The sequence below is a fragment of the Triturus cristatus genome, chromosome 6 (genome assembly GCF_964204655.1).
Source record: "Triturus cristatus chromosome 6, aTriCri1.1, whole genome shotgun sequence".
In the NCBI taxonomy this organism is placed as follows: domain Eukaryota; kingdom Metazoa; phylum Chordata; class Amphibia; order Caudata; family Salamandridae; genus Triturus; species Triturus cristatus.
In genome coordinates this window covers 520,795,969-520,823,473 of record NC_140589.1, presented here as the reverse complement: position 1 = coordinate 520,823,473, position 27,505 = coordinate 520,795,969, and the positions used below count along the sequence as shown (strand labels likewise).

The following is a 27,505-nucleotide window of genomic DNA, read 5'->3' as shown; positions in this document are numbered from 1 at the left end:
TGTAACAAACTTTCTTTTCATCTTACTAAATTTTTGCTATTTGTCTCTGTGTAGCTGAATATTTTTTACACTGTGAAAGACCAAATGATTGCTGTGAGGAGCAAGCCCGTTAAAACGGAAGAGGCTTTTGATTTAGAGGTTACTGTTCAAGACAACAAAAATGATATTGATCATATGATTTTAAATGTATGCACAAGGTGAGTAAATATTTCCCTTTAATTTGTTACTGCATGAATGTTTAAGTGACACATTTAATGTCAGTTGTTGATGAATATATCAAATAATCATAGTAAAACGGAACTCAAGTCCTCTTTTGTGTTTTAGTAATACATGCACGACAGCAAGGTCTGGTTTGTCTGTTGACAGAAATCCGAAGGTGAATTGTTCGAATTCATGCCTAATTGCATATCACACTGTATAATTGTATATCTGTGCATTTGGAACCATTTCATCCCCTGGAGGTGTATGATTTGACTGATGCCAGCTGCATTTTCTTGTGGACTATTGCTTTGTAACCTTTAAGGATTTTCTTCAGGGGCATTTGAGAATTCTAGAAAGTAAGTTGCATCTAGCAATACTATTGCTAAAGCAAATCTCGGTAGGGTGATTTGGGGATTTGACAGGTGGAATTTGAAATGAATGAAATGCCATTTACTAACTAGCCGATTTGCCTAGTCTGCATGCTCACCCCAAATGTTTTGCCTTTTTTCTGGACCATATTTCTGCTGGTATTGGGACCTCTGGGCACTGTTACAATATAATTAAATGCTACAGTAAGTGCTCTGTCCCTAAAATTGTTGTAATACAATTGGTCTCATCCAATTTGTCTATTTAACTCCCCTGTGTGACCATTGTATATGGTGCAGAAAACACAAAAGTAAAGGGGGAGTGTACGCCACCACACGTCCTCCCAAAGTAAAGAGCAAAAACACACAAAGGTATGGTGACTTCTGCAATGCTATTTTTATCAATGTTATGGTACAAGTCACTGATATCTAAATTACCAAGACTCTGGTGAAGATAGGGGCAAGCCCAAGAGGAGAAGAAAGACCCGCCTTATTAGAAGAGGAAGCCTCACTCACATAATGTGACATGCTTCATCATAGGCAACCTTTCCCCACCCTGGTATGGCACTACCACGAGGGTGGACTCAACCTCCTTATAAACCTGATGGGGAAGTTCTTAAATAAGATAATTTCCTTGTCAAAACAGGGGGGATCCAGATAAAGTTAAAAGTACCTAGAGGCAACCGGGTTATCACCTCTATTTGTTGTGACCTCTGGTGCATCTAAAACGCACTTCTATGATAAAATGAGAGCACAAAGGCTCAGACCATTGTCTTATCGCCAACATTTTTCTGCTCTATTCTAGGTCACCTATATTGGTCGAGGGCATTTGTCAGGCCGCAGGATACCTAATGACCTAGACTAATAAATAGTCAATTTTAAAATGTTAAAAGATAAAACCATAATCGATTAATAACCAAGAAGTGACTCTTCTTGAGATTTGCCGGCTTAACATAATTGTACAACAGCTTCAGGGGGGGTTCATAAAGATCTTCAATGTCACATTCCAAGGGGACCTGCTTCCATATAAGATGTGATGGGGGGAGTTCCTTGTCCTCTGCCTCTACAAACATCTTGTACCATTTTGAGATTTCCTTACGTTTAGGATTTACATCTTTAATGAATGTTCAACCTCCCATATCCCTTGTATTTCCCTCGTCTCCGCAGCAAACCAAGAGACTAATTGCATATATTTAAATCTGGAAAGGCCCCCTCCAAACCTAGCTCTTAGAGCCTCCCATGGGTGTACCCTCTCAGAAGATTCCAAATCTGACCAGATGGGGATTCCTGCTCTTTTGATTGATATTGCCAGGCTATCCTTAAGGCATTCCGGTGTCCCAGGGGAGTTCCAGATTGGGGCATACTCGGAGTAATACCCTATCTCCCATCTAGGTCTGACATTATGCCACAAACTAAGGGCATCCTTTAGAACTTTCAAACAAACTTTTTTGAAGTACCTAGGTGCTCTGAATTTATATAGGAAACCTTCTCAGCCCTTCTGCCTTATCATCTCTGATACAAGTCTGCCCCAAGTTGACTCATCTGGTTTCGAGAGCGTCGTCCGGATATTTTTAAATTGAAAGGCAAAACAATACCACTTAATATACAGAAGAGCCAACCCCCCTTTAATCAGCCTTGTTATTAATCGATTATACTACACCCCTGCTAGGATAGCAAAGATCGCTCCTCTCTCAAACCCAAATTGCTCCAGATGTGACATTACTTATGCTAACGATCCACACATATTCTACGAGTGTCCTAGACTGTTTGCCTTCTGGAGGGGAGTTGCGGAAGCCTTATGTGGTATTTTCGGAGAGGAAATCATCTTAAATGTGACTATAGTATTATTTGGAGATGACGGCATGCTGAGCAAGAAGTTGAGACATACACATAGAGGCCTATTGTTTTACCTGGTTTTAATAGCTCAAAGGCAAATATGTTTGAAGTGGAGAGCCCCTTTGCCCCCCAAGGCCCAGGATTGGGTTAAAACTGCCTCCATAATGGATCAGGGAAGTGATAATGACAACTGTCTGAATATCTGGCAGGCCTTTATAGTATGGGGCAAAGGTCTGGGCTTTGTGTAACACCTCCTGGTCTTATGATCACACCAAGCCACCAACAAAGGGGCAGGTCTGGTTCTGGGTACTAGACCAAAGCGAATGCAGTAGCCGCAGGGCGCACAGGTTGGAAGGGCGGCTATCCAAGAATTGTAGACGCTTACTTGGTGAGATGAGGACACAAAAAAAGATAAAACCATGCACTAGAACAACCAGAGTGAATCCTACCTGGTCTTAGTGCTTGTAAACCCTCACTAAAGGGATACCCACCATCAGATCTAGAGAGGGAGGTACAATTTCCTCTGTAGTCACAAAGTCATCAAGAGGTACATCACGTAGGAGCACTTCTTTTGTTGTGTACCTGCTGCATTGCGTACCTCTTGATGACTGTGTGATCAGTGATGTGTACCATGACACTGATAAAAACATAGCATTGCAGAATCCACCATACCTTTATGCGTTTTGAATGGTGCAGAAAATACACCTATGGTTGTAGAAGTTACGTGTCATTTATACTATCCATGTATATATAACACAAATAGGTCTTGCGAGAGTGCCACTATGCTATGGCTGGGCTGCAATTTAAATGCACTGCAGTGACACATGGCAGGAAATAGTGTCTTTGCCTTAGAAGAAAAACCTATTTGTATATATTCAAAAGCAACCTCTAAAATGTGCTGTATAAGCCCAGAGGGTCAGGTGCTAATATACCAATATATGGTATACTAAATAGTGAGGTAAGTGTGCTCTCAAAGCAAAATAAAACCAAAAGGACATTTCATTGTGTAGGCTGTGCTAGAGTTTTCCCTGAACAGGCTTGGATGGTATTAAAATCTTCATTTCGAATATACCTGAGGAAAATGCTACAAACATGCTTCAAAGTTAAAACTCACTGAAATTTCTAAATTTGATTTAATAACTTAACGGAAATGTAACATTATAATAATTACTTTGTGCTGCATGACCCAGTAAGAGTAGATGTGTGTTAACTGCTGACCACTTAGTATGGATTAGCTATCTGGGAGTGGGCAGAAACCATTCTAGAATAAAAGCAGCTTTGCACTATTTGACTTGGTTATGCCAGGGTGTGCTTCTCCTGTTAATTCCCAGGATCCTCGTAGACTGCCAAGCTCCAGTCACAGTAGGGGAGTAAACCGGTTTGGACTTTGTCAGATGGCAGAATATCTCATTTAAATAGGGGTGTGGCTAAAAAGTAGACGATAGGTCTGCGTAGTCACAGAAGGGTCTTCCCATGTTGAAACATTTTACAGTAAGACAAAAAAAGGACTGCTGCAATAGGAGGTTTGGGAGCTGCAAGACAATTGTTAGGATTGAATGCCAGAATTCCTCCAATCACTGGCTAGTGCACAGGTTAAAGTTAGTGCCTAAACCCTCCTCCTCCTCCTCCTCCTCAGAACATTCATGGGCCAGGAAAGACCCTACATGAAGACGTAAGCCCTGCTGGAAGAAGATTCCTGACTCTTGTCGGAAGAAGAAGTTTCACTGAAAGACTCCTGCTAACTTGTACTGGAATTGTTCACGAGGGGTCATGTGGTTGGCCACCTGTTTGCCTGCTTTAGAGACACAAAAAACAGAAGGTCTTCCGACACGAAGAAGGCCCAGCTTAGCACACAGGGCTTGACCCTCCAGGATTCCTGGCGGCTGGAAATTCTTCTAGTTCCTAAAAATCTGTCCTGGGGAGCTGCGGGCTGCATAGCTGACTAGAAATACCTTTCCCAGCAGTTGGCAAAAAAGTGGAACTTAGTTATTTTTTCCCCCTCCGGAGAACCAGGGCAAGTCACTGTGTCTTTCTCAGGAAGGTAGCTCCAAATGTGGGCAAAAAAAAATGGGTGCATCCCACTCTGAGCTTTTTGATGTGTGGAAAACTGGTTCAGCTTTGAAATCCAGGCTGAGGTTTTGTCACTAAAATCAACAGCTTCAGCTGGAGCTCGACAACAACATATCCACTTCGAGGGGCCCACGCTTGCCACAGCCTTGGACCTTCACTCACTGGACCTGTGTAGATATCACTGTGGTGTATGCGACCCCTACTCCATCGTGGTCAGCCTGGAATCATATCTACATGTCCCGGTCAACTATGAATAGTGAAGTATGATTGATGCTTTACTTTTCTTGGCCATTTTTGTTTTAAACTTTTTTAAATTCATATCTCCAGTCCCCCTTTACCTGTTTTAATTAGATTGATGTATTTTTTTCACCAAATACTTGCCTAATTTTCTCAATTGATTTTAGAACTATTTTAGTATAAAATTGTTGGCACTGCCTAAACCTTACACTCAATTTTATGGGGATTTCCTGCTGCTTGTGCTATAGCTACCAAGGGTTGAGAAGAGATTCTCTCAGTACTGTGTTGTTTTCTGAAAAGTTAACTTACTGAGTTGTTTGGCGTACCCTTCTCCCCTTATTTACCTTAATCTAGTAATAGGTTATACCTAGACCAGATGCAGGTAATGAAAGCTGACTCTTTCTCTAAATTCTCCCATGGAAAAATGTACCCTAGATTGACACTCCTCATTTTTGGGCTTTGCGTAAAAGTAAACATAATTAAAAAAATGTTTTGCTTTCCAGGCTTCTTGTACAATTTTCATAGCCTTAATTTTGAAGGCTCCTATGGAATTCTGAAATTCAATGTTAAACCCGCTTCTGGCAAGAATGCAAAAACAACTAATCGTTTACACTTCCTTAATTCGGTTTAAAAAAATAAAACCAGTTGAACAATTATAATCCTTCCCCACTCCTGAATGTAATCGTAGTGCTTAGATTGGTCTCGGGTTTCCAGTGAATGGTGTGCGAGTATGCTACTGTGTTCCTTTTGATTGATCTTTGAATGGGGATTACGCAAACTTTCTATGGCAATTACTAGACCCGCTTGTTACAGTAGCCCCAAACCCTCTACTCCCACAAAAGCATTAATAAATATACTTTTCTAAGGCCTGGGGCACCTCTGGTGGCAATCGAGTTGGCAGTATGCGCTGTGCAAAGTTTCAATCAAGGCAAGACTAGAATTTCCAACTCTAAGACCAGATCTGAATAGCCATTGCTTTGAAGCTAGTAAGTTTTATATCCTTTAGCAAGTTTGAACGTGTTTCCAATAGAGGAATAACCCACGACCGAGAATGATACAAATAGAGGATACAGTCTTTAGTAAAGCATCAACTCTGCAAATATTGTCAGATACATTGCAAACATTATGAAAAGAGAGAGGTAACAAAATGAAATAAGCAGTACAAAAAAACCACAAGACAAAAGTCCCCGTTAAAAGATATTTCAAGAAACAAGATTATAGATTATGAGGATATCTACAGATCTCTCCAGAAATTCTAGGACCCCAGGGATTTTATTTTATTTATTTTGTTTCTACTCATTCCCAGTTTCTTATGTTTGATTTGTTCTGTATGGACTCCACAGCAGCAATATTTTGATTTACCCTTTGTACAACGTGTTTAGATGCTCAATAAAGAAGTCTATAGATCTCAGTGGCATAGTCATCTGCTGGAAAAATCTAGTTGAATATTACCTTAACTTTAGTAGTCAGTCTAGAGACTTGTACTTGTCTAAGCATTAGCTAAAAAAAAATTCTAGCATAGAGAATTGGTGAAAAGTTGAGTCGTCTATGATTTCACTTGGAACTCTGAAATGGAAAGCATTCCTTTTTGATACTTACCCATATGTCATGTTACAGGATTATAGCCTGCTGCTTTTAGAACATCTCATCTATTGAGGGTAGAATGTTCTCAATTGAACAGGCAGAAACTAAAAGATAAAAATTGGAATATTGGAACAAAGTTCTGCACGATTAGTTATTGTCCACTGCGTTTGCTCTGCCTTCAATGCACCTCTAGCCTTTTCTAGTGTTCTAAGATGTTTCATACACCCCTGCATTCTTAGCACACATATCCTTAGCTGTACTCATGGACATGCAAACTAAGAGACAACAAGAATTTTCTTGGGGTAGCTATATATTAGATGGCCATTCAGATGATAGTAACCACTCACAAAAAATATAAATGGCTTCATACCAACCTTTCCATCTCCCCCCTACGTGCCCTTTCCCTGAAATATATAGAAAAAAGCAGTTATCTTAAATAATAACATTGTTTTGGATATCATTCGTGGTGATGAGATTGCTTTTTTTGCGCTGAACAATCTATTAAAAAGGCAAGTACTCAGGATTTATGAATAATTAATACAACTCTCAAGAGTTGCAATATGCAACTTGAGATCTTCTGTATGGTCTGATGTCTTAATTGCCTTCAAATCCAATAACTATAAATGAATTTGTATTCAGCCATTTGTATTGTCAAAACTTGACTATTGCCCGTACTGTTTACATTAAGGTGTCTACCTTGTTTGCTTGCTGTGTTGTATTTATTACAACCCAGAACATTTGTTATGAAATTGTCAATACCACAAACCAGTTATATGTTGTGTAGAATGTTTTAATGCTTCTTGTAGACATTATAATCCCAGTTTGGTTCATGTTCTGAACAACTGCCTAACTGATAGTCTGTGGGGGGAACAAGCTTTACAACGCAACTTTTACAACGCACTACCATTACAACGAAACTGTTACAACGCGAGTGCATTGACAACGCAGGACATTACAACGCAAGTCTTTACATCGACTTGCACTAGATGGCGTGCTAACATTAAAAATAGTGTAGTTTACTATCCCAACACCTTCCCTACTGTTACGTGGACTGGAGTTGGAATAGTAAATTACACTTTTTTAATGTTAGCACGCCATCTAGTGCAAGTCGATGTAAAGACTTGCGTTGTAATGTCCTGCGTTGTCAATGCACTCGCGTTGTAAAACTTTAGTTGTAACAGCATGTGTTGTAACAGCATGCGTTGTAACGTCATACATCCGTCTGTGGAATCATATGGGTATGCTCTTGCAGCGTTGTAGGTGAGTGCTGTGACGTGTTGTCATGCTGTGGAACAGAAAAGCTTGTTTCACAGCAACAGAAGATCATCAGTTAAAGTTTAACAACTTCATCCAGGGATTGTACTTTCTTCATGCTTATCCTATCTAGATCCGAACCCTTTCATTACACTTATTTATCATGAACAAGTTTGGATTGTTTTGGTACTCATTCCAAACGGTGAGTTAATTTTTTTTTTTGTTGCAAACACAACCTTCCACACAAATCGGCCAGAAAAAACCTGGCGGAATATATTAGAGAAAGATTGGATAGGAAAAAGTTATAACATAGTTTGCATGATATTTTGTGAAATTTCAAGAACATTCACAAAAGTACATGAAATTACACTCTCAAGTTGAAATGTAATTTACCTGTGTCTAGCATGACGTTTTCAGGGAGACTGATTTGAGCAGAAAATGTCTCTATCCCCAATTTTTTTCTGACTGAACAAGTCTCCCGAGAACACATATTACACAAAGTGATGTAATAGGAAAGTTTGACATTTCTTGTGAATTTCACATAACGATAAGTTCTGGGATTTAGCTGGCGTAATTAAAATATCACCCAGCGGTACTCAGTTTGAGAAACACCACTTCCTCAATCTGTCATGTCAAACTCCAAATGGGCAGTATTTACCATAAGTAGTAATTGCCCTACTCCAGATTAATGCTGTTTACCTTGGGTGGAAAACACCCTAGGTTGAATTGAGGCATTCCAGTTTGTGACCGTGTTGTATACCAACACATATATCATTCATGACATCCGATTTACAATTTGTTAAGGTCCACATGGAATCATATAGACTAGTGTTCACTGAATACATGTGATCTAGTTTAAAAATTGAAAGAGTTAAATAATATTTCTGCAATATGTGAAGTTTTCTTCATCATTTCTGTCAAGATTTTTAGGAACAGACACATCTCCAGAGAGCGGTATGGTCCTTATGCAAGTGGATTTACTAAGTGGCTTTGCCCCGTCTCCAGATTCGGTTTCATTAAACAATTTGATCAAGAAAGTGGAAAATGGCAATGGAAATGTCAACCTGTACTTTGATTCTGTAAGTAAAGACAAGACAAAACAATTATTTGGGTTGCAATAAATAAATGTTAACATGTTGCATTCTATGATTACTATGCCCAATACAGGTCTGTATACAACATGGTTGTCAGCTCTTGTCAGTGACCTATATATCCTGCTGTCTCTTACACTTAAATAAAGCTTTGTCATCCATGGACCATGATAATACTCTAAGGAAGACTGTAAACTGTTTTTTTTAAACTCCTTTTATTAACATTGCTCAATAGACCATACTTTACAGGAATTACTCACATTGATACACAGTGAGGTTGATACATTAGATCAATAATAATAACAGCCACGCGGGAACAGGAGACTAAAAGAACATATGAAAAGTTTTCCCGGGTAAGCCTACATACCATGATAAATGTGTGTAGCTAGTGACACGGCTCGGGTCATTACAACCCACCGCCACTCCACCCCATTTTGGCTGTTTGCATGTGAAGACTGTAAACTTGATCCCCAGAGCACCCTCAAATTTAATAACAGAAGCCATAAATTGAAAATCCCCAGTGTAATATACTTACTGACAAACTAGCAGTCAGTTCCAAATGACGTTTACCACTCCAGGGTAACAACCCTGCAGGCCAGCATAATCTTCCAGATGTTTAATTATACTGTAGTGTGCCACCCAGGGCATTTGTGTTTCAGCCTAATACATTCTGAGTGTTGTAGTCTTGATTTGCTGCTATTTAGCTAATTAGACTGATGCACCTGATAACAATGATTTGTAGGTGAAAAGTTCAGGACTGCAAATAGTTTCCACGATGACTTAGAGGGAGTTGGTCACACTGCAATCTGTCAACAAATCCATTGGATGTTAACCTTTGATACCTCTTTAACATTAAATTAGAATACCTTCATGCTATTAGCTCAACTTAAATTAGACAATATAATCCATGTAAGAATGCAGCTGCATGTTTGCCAGATGTTCTGTGTCTCTAGATGTAAACGGGAGATGGGCGACATATATAATACTATAGCCACAAATGGCTAGGAGTTTTCTACATGTAGACGTTACTTCGGCAAGTGTGATTATCTGGTGTTCTATACTGATACCAGACAAAAGATCTTTAGCTCCTCCCTGGTTGGATTTCCCCTTGGCCTCGAAGCCATGTAGCTAGCCGGTGGATCTGCACAGCTGGAAAAACCAAAACTAGTCTCTCAAATCCTTCTGTAAGCATAGTCCATAGGATGGACCATTACTGAGGCTACCAAACATCTGTCAAGAGACTCTGAAGGGACAACGTAGATCTCCCAAATCCTTCTGAAAAGTAAAAAACAGCACAATTATGTTGTTTTACATCTTTGTTTTACACTAAGCTCGGCCATAAAAGTTCCAAAGCTTTTACAGTAAAAGTAAGTAAAATATTAACACAGGCAAGTATTACAAATGTGAACAGGTACAAAATACCTAATGTCTTTTTACAGTTACCAAGAGCCTACATTTGATTTTCTGCTGATCATCATGAATCATAAACTATCAAATCCCTTAATACATTCCCTAATTCCCTAAGATCAGCAATGGGGTGATGTCTTCAGGAAATACTACTTTCAAATAGAGATTAGGGTCATCTGCATAGAAGTGATAGTGGATGTTCCATTGATTGGAAATTGAGACAAGTAATTTGACATATATAATGAACAGCATGCATGGGAGGATTGACCCTTGTGCGACTCCGAGTAGGAGTTTTGTTGTGTCGGAGAAGGTGTTGGCTATATTAAATCATTGGCCTAGTTTTCCTGGAAGGCTGAGAACCAGTTTAGGATTGTACTATTTATGTCTATTCTGATCTCAAGAGGTTGTAGAAGTAGGAAGTTGTAAACTGTATCAATAGTCACTGACAGGTGCAAAAACAAAGCAAACAAAATCTCACTTGTCCAGGATGTTGAGGGTGTTATCGACTATTTTTAAGGTAGCAATTTCAGTCCTGTGTCTTGCTCTGAAGCTAGATTGAAGATTATCAAGTAGGTTATTTTCATCAAGGTAAAGATTATTTTGCACTTAGCTTTCCAGGACTTTGGCCAGGAAGGGTGCACTGGTGATTTATCAGAAGTTGCAAAAATCCTCTGGCTTCCCCCTTTTTTCAGAAGAGGATTAACCTGGCCAATTATGAGACAATCCAGAACTGTCCTGTCATTAAGGGGGTGTTGATGAGGTTCAGCCAAAATGGGACTACAGGTTGGCCAATCTCTTCAAGTGCAAAGGCTGGGATGAGATACAAGAAGCATAAGAAGTATCTAGGTTTGTTGAAGATTCCGTCCACCTGACTGACTGCTTTAAATGTAGAATGGGAAGTTTGGGATTTTGATGGTAATGATTTAAAAGTCATATATATAGATGAGAATGTTAGGGAAACCGCAATTGTATCCAGTTTATGTAGAAGGAGAATTCCTTGAATTTTCCTTCGGAGGGTGTTGAAATGTCCCTTAGTGTTGGTGTAGTGGATTGATTTTCGATTTAGAATTTAGAAAAAAAAATTCAGTCAGGTATTTGTTGATTTTTGCTTGTATGGACGTTGCTTTGTTTTCAAAGATCAGTTTCCTTTCTTTCTTCTTGAGTTCCTTCGTGAACCAACATGCCTTTTTTGTGATTTGGCACTCTGTTATGGATTCCGTATAAAGGTTTGTGAAGTCATTGGGTCTTTGGTTGGGGGAATGTTGTGCAGTGAGTTGGCATCTTCAGTGTTTTGGATTGGCCAAGTGGAGAGCATGCAGTGTATGGAAAAGTGAATAATTGTATGGTCAGCCCAGTCTACAGGGAGAATGCAGTCAATCTTCACCAGTTTCGTGTTGACCCACAGTAGGTCAAGAGTAGCACCTTTCACGTGTGTTGGAGTTGTACAAACCGGGGTGAGGATGAAGGTATCAGCAGTTGAGGAAATGAGAGATACGGGTGTTGTTTTGATCTCCCCAATGCAGGTTTAAACCGCGAGGTATATGATGTTCTAAACTTTGATCTCATTCTTGGTTGGAAATTCTTGTAGCTGTTTGGAGAGTAATCAGATGTTCCCAAGTGTGTGGTACATAGTGTGAATGTGTGAATTTTAATTGAGTTCTTCTTCCACATTTTTATATTTCAAATCGAAGGCATTCAATTGATGTAATTTGTTCATTATTGACAATCCTGCATCTGAGAGAATCTTTGTGAGTCACTGCTATTCCCACTTCTGTTCTGAAGGCTCTTTCTTGAAGTATGTTGGAGTAATCTGGGGGAATCTTTAGGGGAAGGGTTTGTTGGGATGTCTCATTGAGCCATATTTCCATTAGAAGGGTAAAGTCTAGGTTGTCTGATTTTGTGATTTCTGCTATCTCACTACTGTGTTTAATATGTATCTTCAGTTCTGTAAGCTGCATAGAATTGGGATGTGGGACAATTTGAACTTCAATGATATTGTTAACATTGTCTCCTATGCACTTAGTGGGAATATTATTCACCTGTCTGCTTGCAGCGATAGGGATAGAGGAGCCTATTGGGTCAGCTGAGTTGGGTGACTCTAAGTTGTAAATTCTTAGCAGGTCTTAGATGTCCCTTTTGGAAAGGGTTGCAGTAATTCTGTTGTGTTCATACCCCATGCAAATGAGGGAACACTGCCTAGTGATTGTGCTGGTACAAGATGTGTTCCCAAGATGTGTGCCTTATGATAGGTGGAGCCAAACAAGCATCTAAAACTCCTCCTATAATACCAAAGTTGCCTAGGGACGCAAGGAATGTGAACAAATGTGTGTTGTATCCCAGGGGCACTTTCTGTAATAAGGCCCTGGTGTCTAGTTCACTTTCTGCTCTCACTAGGAGGCCTGATTAAGGGTGAATCCCCCAATGTGTCCTCCAGGAGGGTAGAAAGACTTTTTAGGCTCAAGAGATTGGGAGTGTGGCCCAATGCCAGGACAGGTAACCTGACTCCACTCTTTTTGATAAAACAAATAAAACCCATCCCTTGTGTCTTGTGTGCTTTTTCTGCCAGCCCCCATAGCAGTCTAATGATTTAAAAACACAGCAGCCCTGGTGTTTTAGAGGTTCTCTTCTCCATGGCCTAGAATGGGTACATTATTGGTAAAAATGGTCCATGCCTGGCGGATGCTCCCCCACTTTCAACTGCCTTGTACCCTGTGGGTGGATCTTTCTCGGGAATCGCCCTCCTGCGGCAATTCCCAAGCAGACTAGGGCTAGGTACGGTTAAAAGGGGAGAGTTTCGCCCTCCCATACCTCTCCCCTTATGATCGGTGTTCGGGTTTTGATGTGTGGAATGGGTCCTTCGTTTTCACTATGAACACTGATGGCATCAGCATGCAAAATGCGCTAATTCTTATTCACAAAACAAACAAAAAAGCGTTAAGCTGCTGGACAGCTCTTCCTAAGCAGTTCAAGGTAGGCCTCTAAAAATAAATCCTATGTTGCAAGCACCGTAGGAGAATTGTATGCCCTATATGGGGAATATGATATTTTTTCTCTCTGCACTATGAACAGCAGTGGCTCCTCAGTTAATGCGGAGGAGAGTCACCCCACTGAGTTCAAAATAAAAATAAAATGATAATAACACAACGTTAATAACACTACTTTATTATTATTTTAGTTTTTGTATGGAGCCTGAGCCAGGTTAGGGCAGGGCGGGGCGGGGCTTGGCTGTCCTCACAGAAAGGAAGAGTGGTTGCTGCACTATAAGTGTGCATGACAGTTCTGCCGGGCGTCTTGGGCTGGCCAAACTGTCATGCACACTTAGCATGTTCTCCACCCGGCTGTATTGTAAGGCCGGGTGAAGAATATGCACAGACTCCCACTCCCTGTCAAGACCAATCATGGGAACAGCAGCGTCGTGATTAAGTAAGGGAATCTGGCAGCCTGTGTGCTTCCTGGAGACTACAGAAGAGGACAGAGGAGAGGCAGCGACCGGCAGGTAATTGAGCGTTCCTTTCTTTCTTTTTGATTTTTTTTGTTGTAATTGCTCTCGCCCCGCCACTACATTTCCCTAGCAGCCACTCCTGACTATGAAGGTAGTGCTGAGGATGTTCACCTCATGTCTTCTGCACTAAAAGGAGTTTGGACAGGCTGCATAACTTTTTGACCAAGTAGCTAATAGCCTATCTGCCTAGCAGAACTCTGTTGTATATGTCCACTAAAACTCGTGATCCCTCACTAAAAGAAATCCCGACTGCGATGCATTTCGTTTCAGCACTTTCTTCCTACTTAGGGAACACACTGTCCTAGAACTTAGAAATATTTCCATGTCAGCTGTTTTGCAAAAGACTTACAACTCATTGGTTCCAACAATACTGTTTGATGTGTTATTTATTTCTAGATAGTCTTTGGACCAGAACCTGATTTATCTGCAAAATTAACATCTCACACTAAGATGAGGCCCACTCTTGCTGCCTTTGACATCTCTTCACCTGCCACTGGATTAGTGGTATGGACATAAAGGACTCTACTGGAGATCTCTGAGCCACGTTTGCATCCTCAGCTCTCCAACAGAGCTCTAGTAGCCTTGAACTCTGAAGACACAAGCTATGCAAATGTTATAGGAAAATTAGCAATTGCTTGCCAGTGTCTTTTAAGTGCACTTTTTTATGCCCACTGAACAATAGAACAGTCCTGTTTGAATCCACCACCCATACTACCTTAGCCCATCAGAGGCAATTGCAAAATACAAGTGATCTCACAGCAGCACATTTTTGCTAAGATGTCTGCCCTTTTTCCAAGTAGAACCAATATCTTGCGCTAAAAGGTTGTGCATCATGCACCTCTGTCTATAAAGACATATAAGAATAAGATGGGGACAAGTAACATCCACTAGAATTTACTTAAACCTAAAACATCAAAACCACTGCACTGTGGATGTCAAAGAGCAAAGCACAGTATTCCTGTTGTACCCCGAAATTGGAATATCTTCTTTGAAAACTACTTAACTGCTGCAGTTTGCTGCCATATGCAAAAATATTAACACTTGTCCTGTTTCCAATAGTGCCTTAATCAGTTCTAGACCTTTAGACACACAAGCGTTCATACACAAATACACCCTCTCAAATCCACCTTTGAATTGTGTTAAACTTCTTTAAATAAAAATTATGTTCTGGAGTTCTAATTCATAATTTAACAAATTACTATACCTTTGTGTGACATTGGCTTCCTTTTATTTTTATTTTTTATTTTTATTATTAGTGCATGATTGAGAAAATTACAATACAATACTGTACTACAGTACTTCAATGTCGTTCATGTCATTGGAAAAAAAAACACATAATAAAACGACAAGTACTGTGACACATTCTGTTAATTCTGTAATGCGAATCTAATGAAAAAGAGCTAGCAGAGAATAAAAAATAGTGTAAACAAAGAAAAAAAGCCATGTTCAATCAACTTAAAATGTCTCATGCACAATTGTATTCATTTGAACCCACCCTCCCACCCCTACCTCCCCTGGAGGTTAGCACAGGTGATGTAAAAAAAAAAAAGAAAAAGAGAAAAAGATGTTTCACCTTCTCTCAAGCCATCTAGTTAGTGGTTCCCAAATCTTTAACCCTTTTGCACGGGATCGTATTCCTCTTTTTTCATAAATAGCTTTTTCAAAATTATAGTTTGCCACTAATCGGGTTAGCCATTGATGATAACCGGGTGGGGATGGATCTAACCAAGCTGAGGCAAGACAAAGTCGGTATATCGCCATACCAATAAAAACCAAATGTTCTCCAGGTTTCTCCTGAGTCGCCTTATCCACCCCGAGACAGATCAACGAAGGGTAGAGATATATATCTCTTCCTAACACTTCTTTCATAAAGATTTCAGGTTTCTTAATGTATCACAAGAGGCAAACATGTGATTAAGATCTGCCTAATGAAGAGCGCATCAGGGACAAAAAGTCCCTTTCCCTGTCCCCCATTTTGTGATCCTTTTTGGGGTATAATAAAGGAAAAAGCAGGTTTTGTAGTATTGGGCTTGAAGCTGCGCAGGAATTAACACACTTTGTGATAATCCGATAGAATGAAAAAACAAGTCCTCGGGTATCGCAATATCCGATTCCCATTTCCTGGCCTGTGTAATCAAATCATCAGACATTAGCACAGTTAAAGAATTATATACATTGCCAATGGTTAAATGTTTCTTTCTCAGGCCATGAATAACAGAATTACCGTATTTGCTAATATTTAAAAAAGTCCCTCCAGTCTAATCCATACCTTTCTTTAAGTTTTTCAAATGAATCTATCTCGGATGAAGAAGAAAAAAATCACCAATTTTAACCAAGCCTTTGTTTTGCCATTTTTTAATTATTGGGTCTTTGAAAATTTCGGGCAGGTTAAAATTATTATAGATCGGGGTGTGACATTGGCTTCTGTGGTGATTGGCATCGCCGGCTTTTGGGCAGTGCGACTGGTGCTGCCACACTGGGCGCTGACCTGTGGAGGGGGTGCTGACCTCAGGGGGTGGGGCGCTGTGTTTAGCAATTACTTATTTTTGGAGAGGTGAGGGGCACTTTTGCCCTGTGGAAGTGAGAGAATCTGAGTAGGTCATGCGGTGTGGAGGTGCAAAAATGATTTTCGTACTGGGCGCCACCAGCGCTAAAGTTGGCCCTGGTGATTGGTGCCGATTTCAAATTGTTTGCCTGCCAGCGATTAATGTAGTTTACAATGAATAATATGGAATGTATTAAATATTTAAAACTGTTTATTTTACTGCAGCTAAATCAAACAAAGGTTTGTGTGGCCGTTCCAGCAGTGAGAGACTCAAAAGTGGCATATACCCAAGATGCCTCGGTGTCTGTAGTTGACTACTATGAACCGAGTAAGTATAAATCGTAAGACCTCTGCTGTGTTATGGAATCGTATCACTATTCATGAAATTACTGCTGATTTTCTGCCCCAGAATCACATTTCATAATGATATGTTTGTGCTGTCTGTAAGCGAGGAAGAGTTTCCCCAGAACCGCCCTGGAATACAGGGACAGTGAACAATGCTGCTTTAGTTTTTATCCAGCTTGTTTATAAAATTCCATAACTTTTGCGCACCTCCCACCAAATCAAGTAGGTAAAGCACTAAATTAGACACATTTGTGAATAAACTTTCCTTGCACCTCTATACCACATTCACTCAGAGTATTCTCTAGATCTCCTTCATTTTACTCCTCAGTCCTCTCTGTCAGTCTTCTAAATCTTTTCATTTCTGTCTCTTCACACTCACCTCTCGAATGATAAATAACTTAATGAAATGCCTTCGCAGTCTACCTACAGACCGCTTTAGCTATCTACTGCAGACAGCATTGTTATTAATGCATCTATACATCATGTAGTGGACTTCGTGTTCGCTCATGAATGGATGATATCAGAACACCTTTCAGAGGGCCACGGGGCACGCAGGGGCTTCTGGGACCACTAGTGGTGGTTGAGGCCTTTTACTTCTGATGTCGCAGGCCCTGACCTTCTATGCATCCTGAGCACTTGGGCCAACTACCCCTTCTCCACTTGACTCTCAGTGGCTTCTGTGGCCGAGTAGTCAAAGGGTCCCTCAGAGGGAAATGTGTACATAAGGCTTAGTGAACACAACTCAATCTCCAAGCAAACTCAGTAATGTCAATAAATACATTTTCAGTCAAATACCTGTTTTTATATTAAAAGGTCAGGCCATTATTGTTTATCTAGCAAATCCCTGGCCCGCCCTCTACTGTAATGTGATTGGGGTTATTTCCCATTCACTGGTGGCCGCGTGCAGTGAATGCTCACTAGTAAGGCTCACTCAAAAGTCCACTCTGACTCTTTAGAAACAGTAAAAAGTGCCTATGGTGCTACAGCACCTTGAACAGCGAGTCTCCAGGATCCCAACAGGCCCAAATCAAGTGTTACCTGCTCTAGCAGCACGGAAGCATTTCAGCAGGAGCCCTGACTGCAGGCACTTGCAATGCTCCAGTCCTGCTGGGTGAAGTCAGTCTGCATGCGGGAGCTGTGACAGCACCTGGCAGGCACAGGTTCTCTTATCAGAAGCATGGTAAGTTCAACTTTTCCCCACATTGGGGATAGAGTTGACCTTCGTGCTCCCAAATGGGTCTCAGTGACAGAGCAAAGTCCTCTCAGTGTCCTCTGGAGTCCATGGGGCAGGCCTCATTGCTCAATTTAAACCTGCAGGTCGCAGCTCCAATATTCCTGGCCTACAGCCTGAACTTGGCAGTACTCTGTACCAACAGCCCCTCCTCGCATACATGGTCACTGCGGTACCCGCTGGCAAAGCGTTGACCTCTCCTAGGCAGCCTCCTATACCGCGTCAGCATACAGAGTCACATTTAGATGCACACTAGTCTTGCCACTTTGTCAGCTCAGTCACTTCTGCTGAGGACCCCTGTAGCATACGGAGTCACCGCAGTGAGGCGTTACAGGCCTTGCACTCCCTGCACAGCACTTGATACATAACTAAGTCCCCTGCGGCCCTCTCCTGGCATAAGGGGTTGCCAATTCAATCCTGTAAATAGACAATGATCCATTCAGTGCACAGCCATCTCTGCATACCTTGCACTTGGATTCCTCTCAGCATGGCTTCCCATCAATGCCACTCCCAGCAAAGCTCTTCACTTCCTCACAGGGCATGGACTTGGCAGGCAGGCAGGTGCTGGTGCTCCAGGGCAGGTCATGATTTCCCTGGGTGATATCCCTGCAACCAGGAGGATACTAACAGGCCATGGGCCCCCGTCCTGGTCACAGGCAGAAGTCTTGCAGAGCTATCGGCCCCCAAATAGCCCGTCTGGCTGCCTGGTAGATTTTGGGGTCTCAGCCTCCCCTTCTTATAGTCCATTTCCAGACACCAAATGTGATTTAGAGTCTAGGTTTTTAAAGTTTTATGTTAGGGTTCTGCTTCTTTTGAAGTGTATATTTGTTTCTCTTTTCTTCCTTTAGAAATGCTGTCTGTCACAGCAGGAAAGACTCTGAAGCTGATAGTCCCACAACATAGGCCATGGGAGTAACTAGAGTTCACACATGGATCTCAGCCACATTGATGTCTGCATCAAAAGCTTAACTGTGAGCTTCCAGCCCTGCTCCATATGATTCCCTTATCAGCCCCATCTTCTTCCTGAAATGTGTCCAGGCCTTTTCCTTGTATCTATCAATGAGCCAAAGAGAACTCTTTTGAAATGTGCAGGGAGGGGTCTCGCTCTCTCTCTCCCTTCTTCCAGTGTGTCCCACCCAGCTAACAAGAATTCAGCAATAAACAAATCTGTCTGGAGGATTCCTCTACTCCTCCTGTCTTCCCCAAACAGGTCTGTGCTTTCCAATCTGAAACACAGTATCCTTTATGTAATGTACCATTGCTGGCACACTTGCACACTGTGTATGGCCATAGCATATACTCTATCCAGTACTATTACCTCCATGCATTGTGCTATAACAGTCACATATACATTCAGCTAAAACATTTATTCTGTGTGCACTGTTCAGTACTGTAGCTTTTCTGTATTATGGCATGGCGTGCTATTTGCAAACACACACACTGCCACTACACACATTCATCATGCGTGTGCTTAATAAACCTTCATGTGTTGTACTTCTCACAAACACACATACACCCAGCACCTGCTTCCACTGCGCACTCACTGCACTGCACTACATCCCTCATATAACGCACCTCTCGCAGGTATACATCAATACAGTACACGCACTCACCATTCATGTACTGCACAGCACTGCACTGCTCTATCCTTGCATTGTACCCAGGGGCGTAGCTTGGTCAGTAAGATTTGGGGGATGTGATCTTCAGATTTCCCAACAATCATGCTGATATATAATGTTAACATAGGTTATACAACAATCATGAAACTTGAGAGGGACTGAAAGGGCAGTGGAAAGGGAGACAGGAATGCAGATTCATAGGTGCATTAAGTGAGAGAAACACAACATTTTGTAAAATAACCAACATTTTGAGAACTTTCAAAACAGGATGAGAGTGTGTGTGTGTGTGCTTTTATCACTGTGCTCGAGCAAAAATACCAGGTGAAATCGAACTGACACATCACCATACCAGGCTGAAAGCATCTGTACCCAACTATTCATCAGAAAATACAATTATTAGGGGGGTGTAACACCCCAAACACCCCCCTTAAAGCTACACCCCTGATTGCACCCTTCCAAGAAACACATACATCCAAAGCAGAATCACTATGCTTGCGCTATGCAGCACGTTACGCCTAAATGACATAGGCCAAGGGTGAGTTAAGTACACAGCAGCATAACTTTTAATAGGTGAGTGAGCCTGTAGACCTCACTCTAGTAACAGGGTGAAAAGGGCCTGTTCACTCATACTGATCCCTACACAGTATGCTGCTGCAACCGCGCTTGTGATTCTTAACTCCTGGTGAAGTCAGTAGCCTTCCACCATTATGAGGGTAGCGATAGTTGTGCCACTCCAAGTCCAACAAGATTGCAAATCTGGGACACAGGCCTATGTCATGGCGATCTGTGTTTGCCTATGAATACAAAAGCATTAGGGATCCAGACAACAGTACAGCTTTTTTTCCCCACCAGCCATGACTTTATTGAACTAATTCTTAGTCAATTATCAGGCAAAAACCGGTGGAGCCCCACGATGTACACCAACAGAAAATATTGATAAAACATAACCTTGATGCGCTAAGAAAACTTCAGACAGAATATTGTTCACTTACATTAGGATTTGTTTAGATTTGACCCTGACAAGGAGAGCACTCGGACGGACATCAGTGGCCTTTTCGATGATGTTTTAAAAAAAAACGTTATTTACGCTTAAATTTTCTCTGTGTCGTTAATACATGTCACTTCCTAATACAGTAATGGAAATATCAGTAGTTCTTAGAAGTGATATCACATAATTTGCGTATGTTCTACAGTATGTCCCAGTTAGTTAAAGTAAATGTGATGTGGAAAGTACTATTGTATTCCACAGCGCTAATGTGGCATCAAGTTGACTCTTGGTGATTTTCAGTGCACGCCCCCTTTTCCCCCATTGTGTTACACCCTGTTCATTGGGAGGCTGATTGTATGTTTGTTCATTGGGTATCAGCCCTCACGCTCCTTCAGGTAGTCTCTCAGGGGCTGCCATATATCCCTAGGTCTAAACGTAGGGGGCTGGAATTCTGCAAATATTTCACTATTAGTGTCACAATACATCATGCTTTTGATCCATTTTTCCAAGGTGAGACTCTGTTTGCTGCTCCAATTCAAGGCTATTTTTTCTCTTTGCCAGCAGTAGAGCCATCACCACAAACTTGCGTGATGCTTTAGGTACACTGGCGACATGTCCCAGAAGTGCCACCAGTGGGGAAGGTGTTAATTGCAAATTTGTAATTCGTGCAAGTTCTATAAAGATGCTGTTCCAGTGTGAAGCAATTCTATCACAGGTCCAGGACATGTGCTCGAAGTCCGCAGGGGTGGTATATGCTCTCCACAGGAATTTGTAGTGTATTAGCTTATGTGAGTGGTTATAAGACAACAATTTGGTTTACGTGCAACATTCTAACCAGACCTTATCCATAAGTGGATGTCCCAGGACCGCCTCCCATGCTGCCCCCTATCTGGTGTCGTGCATTGGTGTAAGTGCTAAGCATGCGTGGTATAGTCTAGATATGAGGTGGTCTCCATTAGTGTTGGTGACGAGCAGTGTGAGTGGTGTGAAGCTGTCCGGCTCTAACGGGTATGTTGGTATTTTGTCCCTGAGGGCTGTGTGGATCCTAGCTAGGACAACGTGATCTATGTAAGGGGCGTCTTGGGAACAAGGGTCTTCTGTTCAGGAGTATGTATGGCCCCAGGGAAAAAGGTCCCCAAACGTTTGCAGTGCATATTGTCGGAGGGTACATTGCACAAACGGCTCCAATGTGATGGGTAGCCATGGACTTACCATCAATGGAAGTGCAGATGAATAAATTGTCATGCCACCTGTCTTTCTCTATAATACCACCCATCCTCAGCATGTGGTGGAAACAGTTTAAACATCACTCCGGTCCCGCGGCAGTCCAGCTGACAGGAGGGCCACCATTCTTCATAGGGGCTACTCGATCCTTCTCCAGCTTGGCGTAGGGAATACGGGTATCCGGGTGGTATTAGTGTTGTGAGTAGTTATACTGTGCCACTAGGTTGTAAAGGTGTATGTCCGGAACTCCAAATACCCCCTGTTCATATGGAAGGAAGAGAGTGTTCCAACTGATACGAGACTGTTTACCCCCCAAAATGAGTTATGTGCCCCGCTATGGACAGTGGGAGGCGAATCAACCACTCCACCCTGGCGCTGAGCTGGTCTATCGCTGGGCTGTAGTTCAGCCGCAGTATCTGTTCTTTGTACCAGTATAAATAAATCCCCAAGTATTTCGCCTCTGCTGCACACCAGGAAACTGAGAACCCACCACTGTCCGACAACAGTTCAGTTGGGAACTCAGGGCAGCGGTACATGTCAAAATCATGCAGAGGACTTTTCCAACCCAACAAACGCCACTTCCAGATCAGAACTCCTCTAACCAACTCCTAAGATTTGGTGCTCAGTTCGGTAAAACCGGTGGGAAAGTTCAACAGCATTTCTGTGACTCAATCTGGTCTTGTGCTCCACCACAAAGTCTAGTCCCTGCAAAGAAATAGACCAGCCCAACAACTTGGGATTCTTAACCATAAACGATTTCAGTGGCTTATAATCTGCTTCCACCACAAACTTAGTGTCAAACAAATATAGGCAGAATGTATTCAAGTTCCACTCTATGGAAAAGCACTCCTTTTCATTAGCTGCTCTTTGGGTAGTAATCCCCTACTACTAAAGGCTACCGACTCTCTACCTGCTTTATTGTTGTGTTATAGATCAACTGACTAGCACTGTTTAAAACCGCTTGTCATGCATTTGAACTAATTGAATCATTACGATGGACTGATGAGTCTTGTGTTTTCGACCTCGGTGAGTCAATTAAGTGTTTTAAGTTTAGCGGTTGATCAACAACGCACTAAAGGGCTTCTTTGGCATGAAGCACATTTTGAATTCAGGGGACATTCACTTCATTTCATGTAATGGGCATGTGAATAATGTTATACTAGTATGTGTACGGGTCCGAACTGGGGTAGCAAAGTGAGCTAAAGAACAATGATGGATTCAAGCCAGATCTGTGACTAGGTGTGAGTGTCTGAAACGTTTGTGCTCTGTCCATCATCTCCTTTTGTTTGTGATATTTGAATAAAAGCATGGAATAAACTGTCAAAACAAAGTCAAAATTGTTTAGTATATGAAATTCCGTATCAAGGTAGTGCATCTCGGCACTGGAAACCTACCTAGGGTCCAGCTTTCTTCTTTTACAAATTCTTCACGTGCTTGGACAGAGCACGATATTGGGGGTTTTGCACACCAAATCTATCGCCTCTGAGCATGATTAAATTGATTGAAATCTTTGGAGCAAATCGGAGTGCATTCTGCCATTTCTAGGAGTACAATCAAATCATTGCCCAATAGACATTCAGCTCCTTGCTTTTCCCTTACACCGTCATCAACCATGGCCACCTTGCCATTTGAGCTCAATCTTAAACCTGGCAAGCAGATGCTCCATGCCCTCTCAACTGGCTACCATAACGGTATCCTTGGTTCCAGGGAGTATCGCTTCAGACTTAAGATACTTCCTCACAACCATAGAGTGGTAGGCTTATATAGCCCTCAGGACAGACAGTTTCCTCCCATTGATAATTACTTCCTGCAGAAATCTCATTTATTTAGGATGAATGTGCTTCAGAGCATCTGGGTCCCGTTCCCCATTGTTCATAGCTTCTAGGTTAAGATCAACTGGTCACTCTCTGGTATCTTCACCCACATGTATCATGCTTGCTATCACAGATGTCACTGGGTCAAGTTCTTTCTCTTGACAATCTCTTTTAAAATGTCCCACCTTGTGGCACTTAAAAATAGTCACCACCATAGACTTGGAAGGGCTTCCTTGCCTCCCCTTCTTAGGATGCTCTTTCCAGGATACACCATCACCATATTTCCCTGGCCCTACTCGAATTCTATGAGAATTACCATGGCCCTTACCCTCCACTTTGGAACCAGTCTGTGGAGTGTTCTTCCCCCATTCAGCTAAGAACTGTGCTGCTCCAGCCTTTCTGAACCTTGGTAGCCAATCACTAAACAGCTAACAATGCACGTTTTTGTTGGATCCTGTCCGATCACACAGATACTGCCTAAGTGGTGTAGAGTACTGCTTCTTGAGTTGCTCTGTCACTATCAACCTGTTAAGGGACTGAAAATCCATGACCTCCATCACACTTAAACACTTGTTCCAATCGTGCAATATCACATGAATCCAAAATCAAAATGGAACGTCATCCGCTCTCTTGCAGTCATGGAATCTCTTCAGATATTGAGCTGGCTTCAGCCCAAATCACCTAATGAGAGCTTCCTTCATCCGCTCATAGACCATCTGGCCTGTCATAGGCATCGTCCCAATGATGACTGTCCCAATGGCATGCGCCCCTTGAAAGCAGCTGCCTCAGACACCTCATTTGAGGCATGCTCCTTACAAGCACATAAACCATTCCACAATATCCTGCCCTTCAACATACGCAAACACAAGATCGTTTGGAACCTTGGCCACAACTTGGCCTGAACTGGATATAGAGTCACTGATCCCAGATGGGCCTATTCCAGATGGACTTATACCAGATGGAGTTGACATTTCTGCCATCTTAAGTTCCTCTCTCTCAAGGACTTTTTTCTTATCCCTTTCCAGTTCACTTTCCTTTTCCTTCTGTTTCTCCTCTACATGTGTCTAGGATATATCTGGTTAAAGGGAGCCTACAGCCTGACTCCACAGAGCTCTCTCCCTGGGTTTCTAACATGGTTGTTTCCCTAGAGTCAACTACAGCCTCATCCCTTTCACACAGAGTCTCAAACTGGTCCCTCCTGAAATTAGCAAGGACCACTCTGTCCTTACTCCTGGGAATCTTCCACCCTCAATCCCTACATTAATCCTTCATCTGATCAATGGACATGGTGGTGAGGTTAATTCCCAACCCTCTTTTCTCCATTGCATATGCGTGTCGAACTTCTCTGTAGAAGAAAACAAAATGACTTATTGCTGTACTGGCAAAGATTGGAAATGGTCAATGCCACCCACCTCTGTATTCAGATTCCTAAAAGTTAGACACCCCACCGCTTGCTGCCAATTATCGGAACCCCTTTCAGAGGGCCAAGAGGTACGCTGGAGCTACTGGGCCCAATTATCGTGGTTCAATCAATCAATCAATCAATCAGAGGTTTGTAAAGTGTGACTTCTCATCCGTTTGGGAGGGCGGGGGGCTGCTGGTCCTTCTAGGTGTGGGGGATCATTCGAAGAGCCAGATCTTGAGGTTCCTTCTTGAATTGGGTCAGTGATGCGATTTGCCTGAGGTGGAGGGCTGGGTGTTCCAGGTCTTGCTGGTGAGTTAGGAGAAGGAACTTCCTCTGGTTCTGGTCTTGTGAATCCTGGGCACGGAGGCAAGGGTGTGATGGACGGAACAGAGTTGTCCGGTGGGTACGTGGAATGCGAGGCTGTGGTTCAGGGATGCTTGTCCTATGTTGTGGAGAGCTTTGTAGGCATGAGTGAAGAGCTTTTCTCTTTTTGACTGGGAGCCAGTGGAGTTGTTGGAAGACTAGTCTGGCAGCAGCGTTTTGAACGTTCTGTAGTTTCTTGAGCTGTTTCTGGGTAATGAGTGCGTTGCAGTAGTCAAGTCTGCTTGAGATAAGTGTGTGGGTGGCAGTCTTTCTGTATTCTGTTGGGATCAATCTGAATGTCTTTCGAAGCAGATGGAGTGTGTAGAAGCAGGCTGAAGAAACTGAATTGATTTTACGTGTCATTGAGAGCGATGAGTCCAGTATGATGCCATGATTGCATGTGTGGTCTGTAGGGGTGGGAGGGTGTCCCAGATCGGCTGGCCACCAGGAGTTGGCCCAGGCTGAAGGAGTGGGACCTAGGAAGAGTATTTCGGTCTTGTCTGAGTTGAGGTTGAGGCAGCTGTCTTTCATCCAGGTGGCAACTGCCTTCATTCCACTATAGAAGTTGGTCTGGCAATTGTGGGTTCATTGGTGAGGGAGAGGATCAGCTGGGTGTCATCGGCGTAGGAAGTTAAGACTTTTTTTTCCTGATGGCCTGGGGCCCAATCTGCTATGAAACTCAAGAAAGTGGGCAAAGTACCACTTTTGCACTTATCTCCCAGTGGTAGCTGTGGAAGAGCAATCAAAGGCTGTCTCAGGGGGAAAGTTTAGATACAAGGGAGTAATCACGACTCATAACTCAAAGCTCACTCACTCGTTAATAAATCTATGTTCAGTCAGATACTTTTTTTTATATTAAAAGGAAGTCTTTTATTTCTAACTGTGTATTCAAAGACGTATCAGGACATTCATGAACAATAACTCAATCCCCTTGAGGTCGGGGCTCTAGTCTTTATCTGGCAAATCCCTGTTCCACCTTCTTCCTTGTAATGTGGTCTGGGTTCTTCCCCATTCACTGGTGGCCACATCCAGGGAATGCTTACTACTAGGCTTTATTTAAGAGTCTACTCTGACTATTTAGGAAATAGACAAAAGTGTTTATGCTACCGCAGCACCTTTAGCAGTGAGTCCCTCAATGCCCTAAGTTGGCAGGCTATGCCCAGACGTGGGTCCCTTGCTCACTTTGCCACTTGATTCAAGCTGGCCTGGCTGAAGAGGGCTGTTAGCCTGAAACCGGTCCCAGGATGCTTGTTTCCAGTCCAGGGAAGACATGGCTTGGCAGTTTAGACTGGACTATTCCCATGAGGAACACGGTCAGGACTGCTTTGCAGATAGCTGGGTCTGAACTTGGGTGGTGAAGTAAGCTAAAGAACGATGATTGATTCAACCCAGCTCTGTGACTGGGAGTGAGTATCTGAAAAGTTTCAGCACTCCATCCATCATGTCCTTGTGTTTGCTTTGTTCACCCTAAGTTGGCAGGATATGCCCAGATGTGGGTCCCTTGCTCACTTTGCCACTGGCTTCAAGCTAGCCTGGCTGATGAGGGGTGTTACCCCGAAACCGGTCCCAGAATGCTTGTTTCCACTCCAGGGAAGACCTGGCTTGGCAGTTTGAGCTGGACTGTTCCCATGAGGAACAGGTTCAAGACTGTCTTCCTTATGGCTGGGTCTGAACTGGGGTGGGTAAGTGAGCTAAAGAACAATGATGGATTCATCCCAGATCTGTGACTGGGCATGAGTGTCTGAAAAGTTTCAGCAGTCCGTCCATCATCTCCTTGTGTTTGCACAGAAATTTCAAGTGTGAATTTACACCATGGTGAGTTATTTGTGACTATCAGAGTGATGAGACTGAGGCATGTCACCGGGGTTTGTGAGGACGCATGTGCAACAATCCAGCACAAAATACTCCACTGCCATGTCTATACCAGCCCACCAAAAATATTCTTTCACTCTGAGCTTCATCGTATGACTGTCATGAGCCAAATTCAACACTTTGCTACAAAGACTCGACACATCTTCGCACAATGCCCTCTACAGTAGATAACTCCTCAGATACTCTTTTTTTCATAATGGATTCACTTCATCTGAATGTCTTTGGCATCATTTCAATTGCTGGTAACAACATTTATAACATCTTGTATTTCACTGTCACCTGCTAATGCTCCTATCCACTCCACATCGGACAACGCCCCATTCATGGCAACATGAGTAGAACTTATAACACAAACTATTTCAAGATCATTAATCATTTCTTTCTTAGACTCAGACACTTTCAATGGCTATCTTCCTCCAACACTATGTTCAACAAGTCCACCAACGATCTCTGGCCTGCTCTCAATACAAACGTATTGCCCTACACAAACTTTCTAAAATACGGAACTCCCCACCACAAGCCAAGAGCCTCCCTTTCTACAGTGGAATATGT

The 27,505-nt window shown here is 42.3% G+C and overlaps 1 protein-coding gene across 1 annotated transcript in view; it reads left to right on the top strand.

Moving 5' to 3' along the window:
* CD109 (CD109 molecule) overlaps positions 1-27,505 on the top strand; it is a 750,032-nt gene that overhangs the window by 710,309 nt on the left and 12,218 nt on the right. The window contains exons 30-32 of the mRNA XM_085610953.1: positions 55-197; positions 8,470-8,626; positions 16,318-16,420. Of these exons, the coding sequence (XP_085467079.1) occupies positions 55-197; positions 8,470-8,626; positions 16,318-16,420 (403 nt within the window). The remainder of the gene's footprint in view (positions 1-54; positions 198-8,469; positions 8,627-16,317; positions 16,421-27,505) is intronic.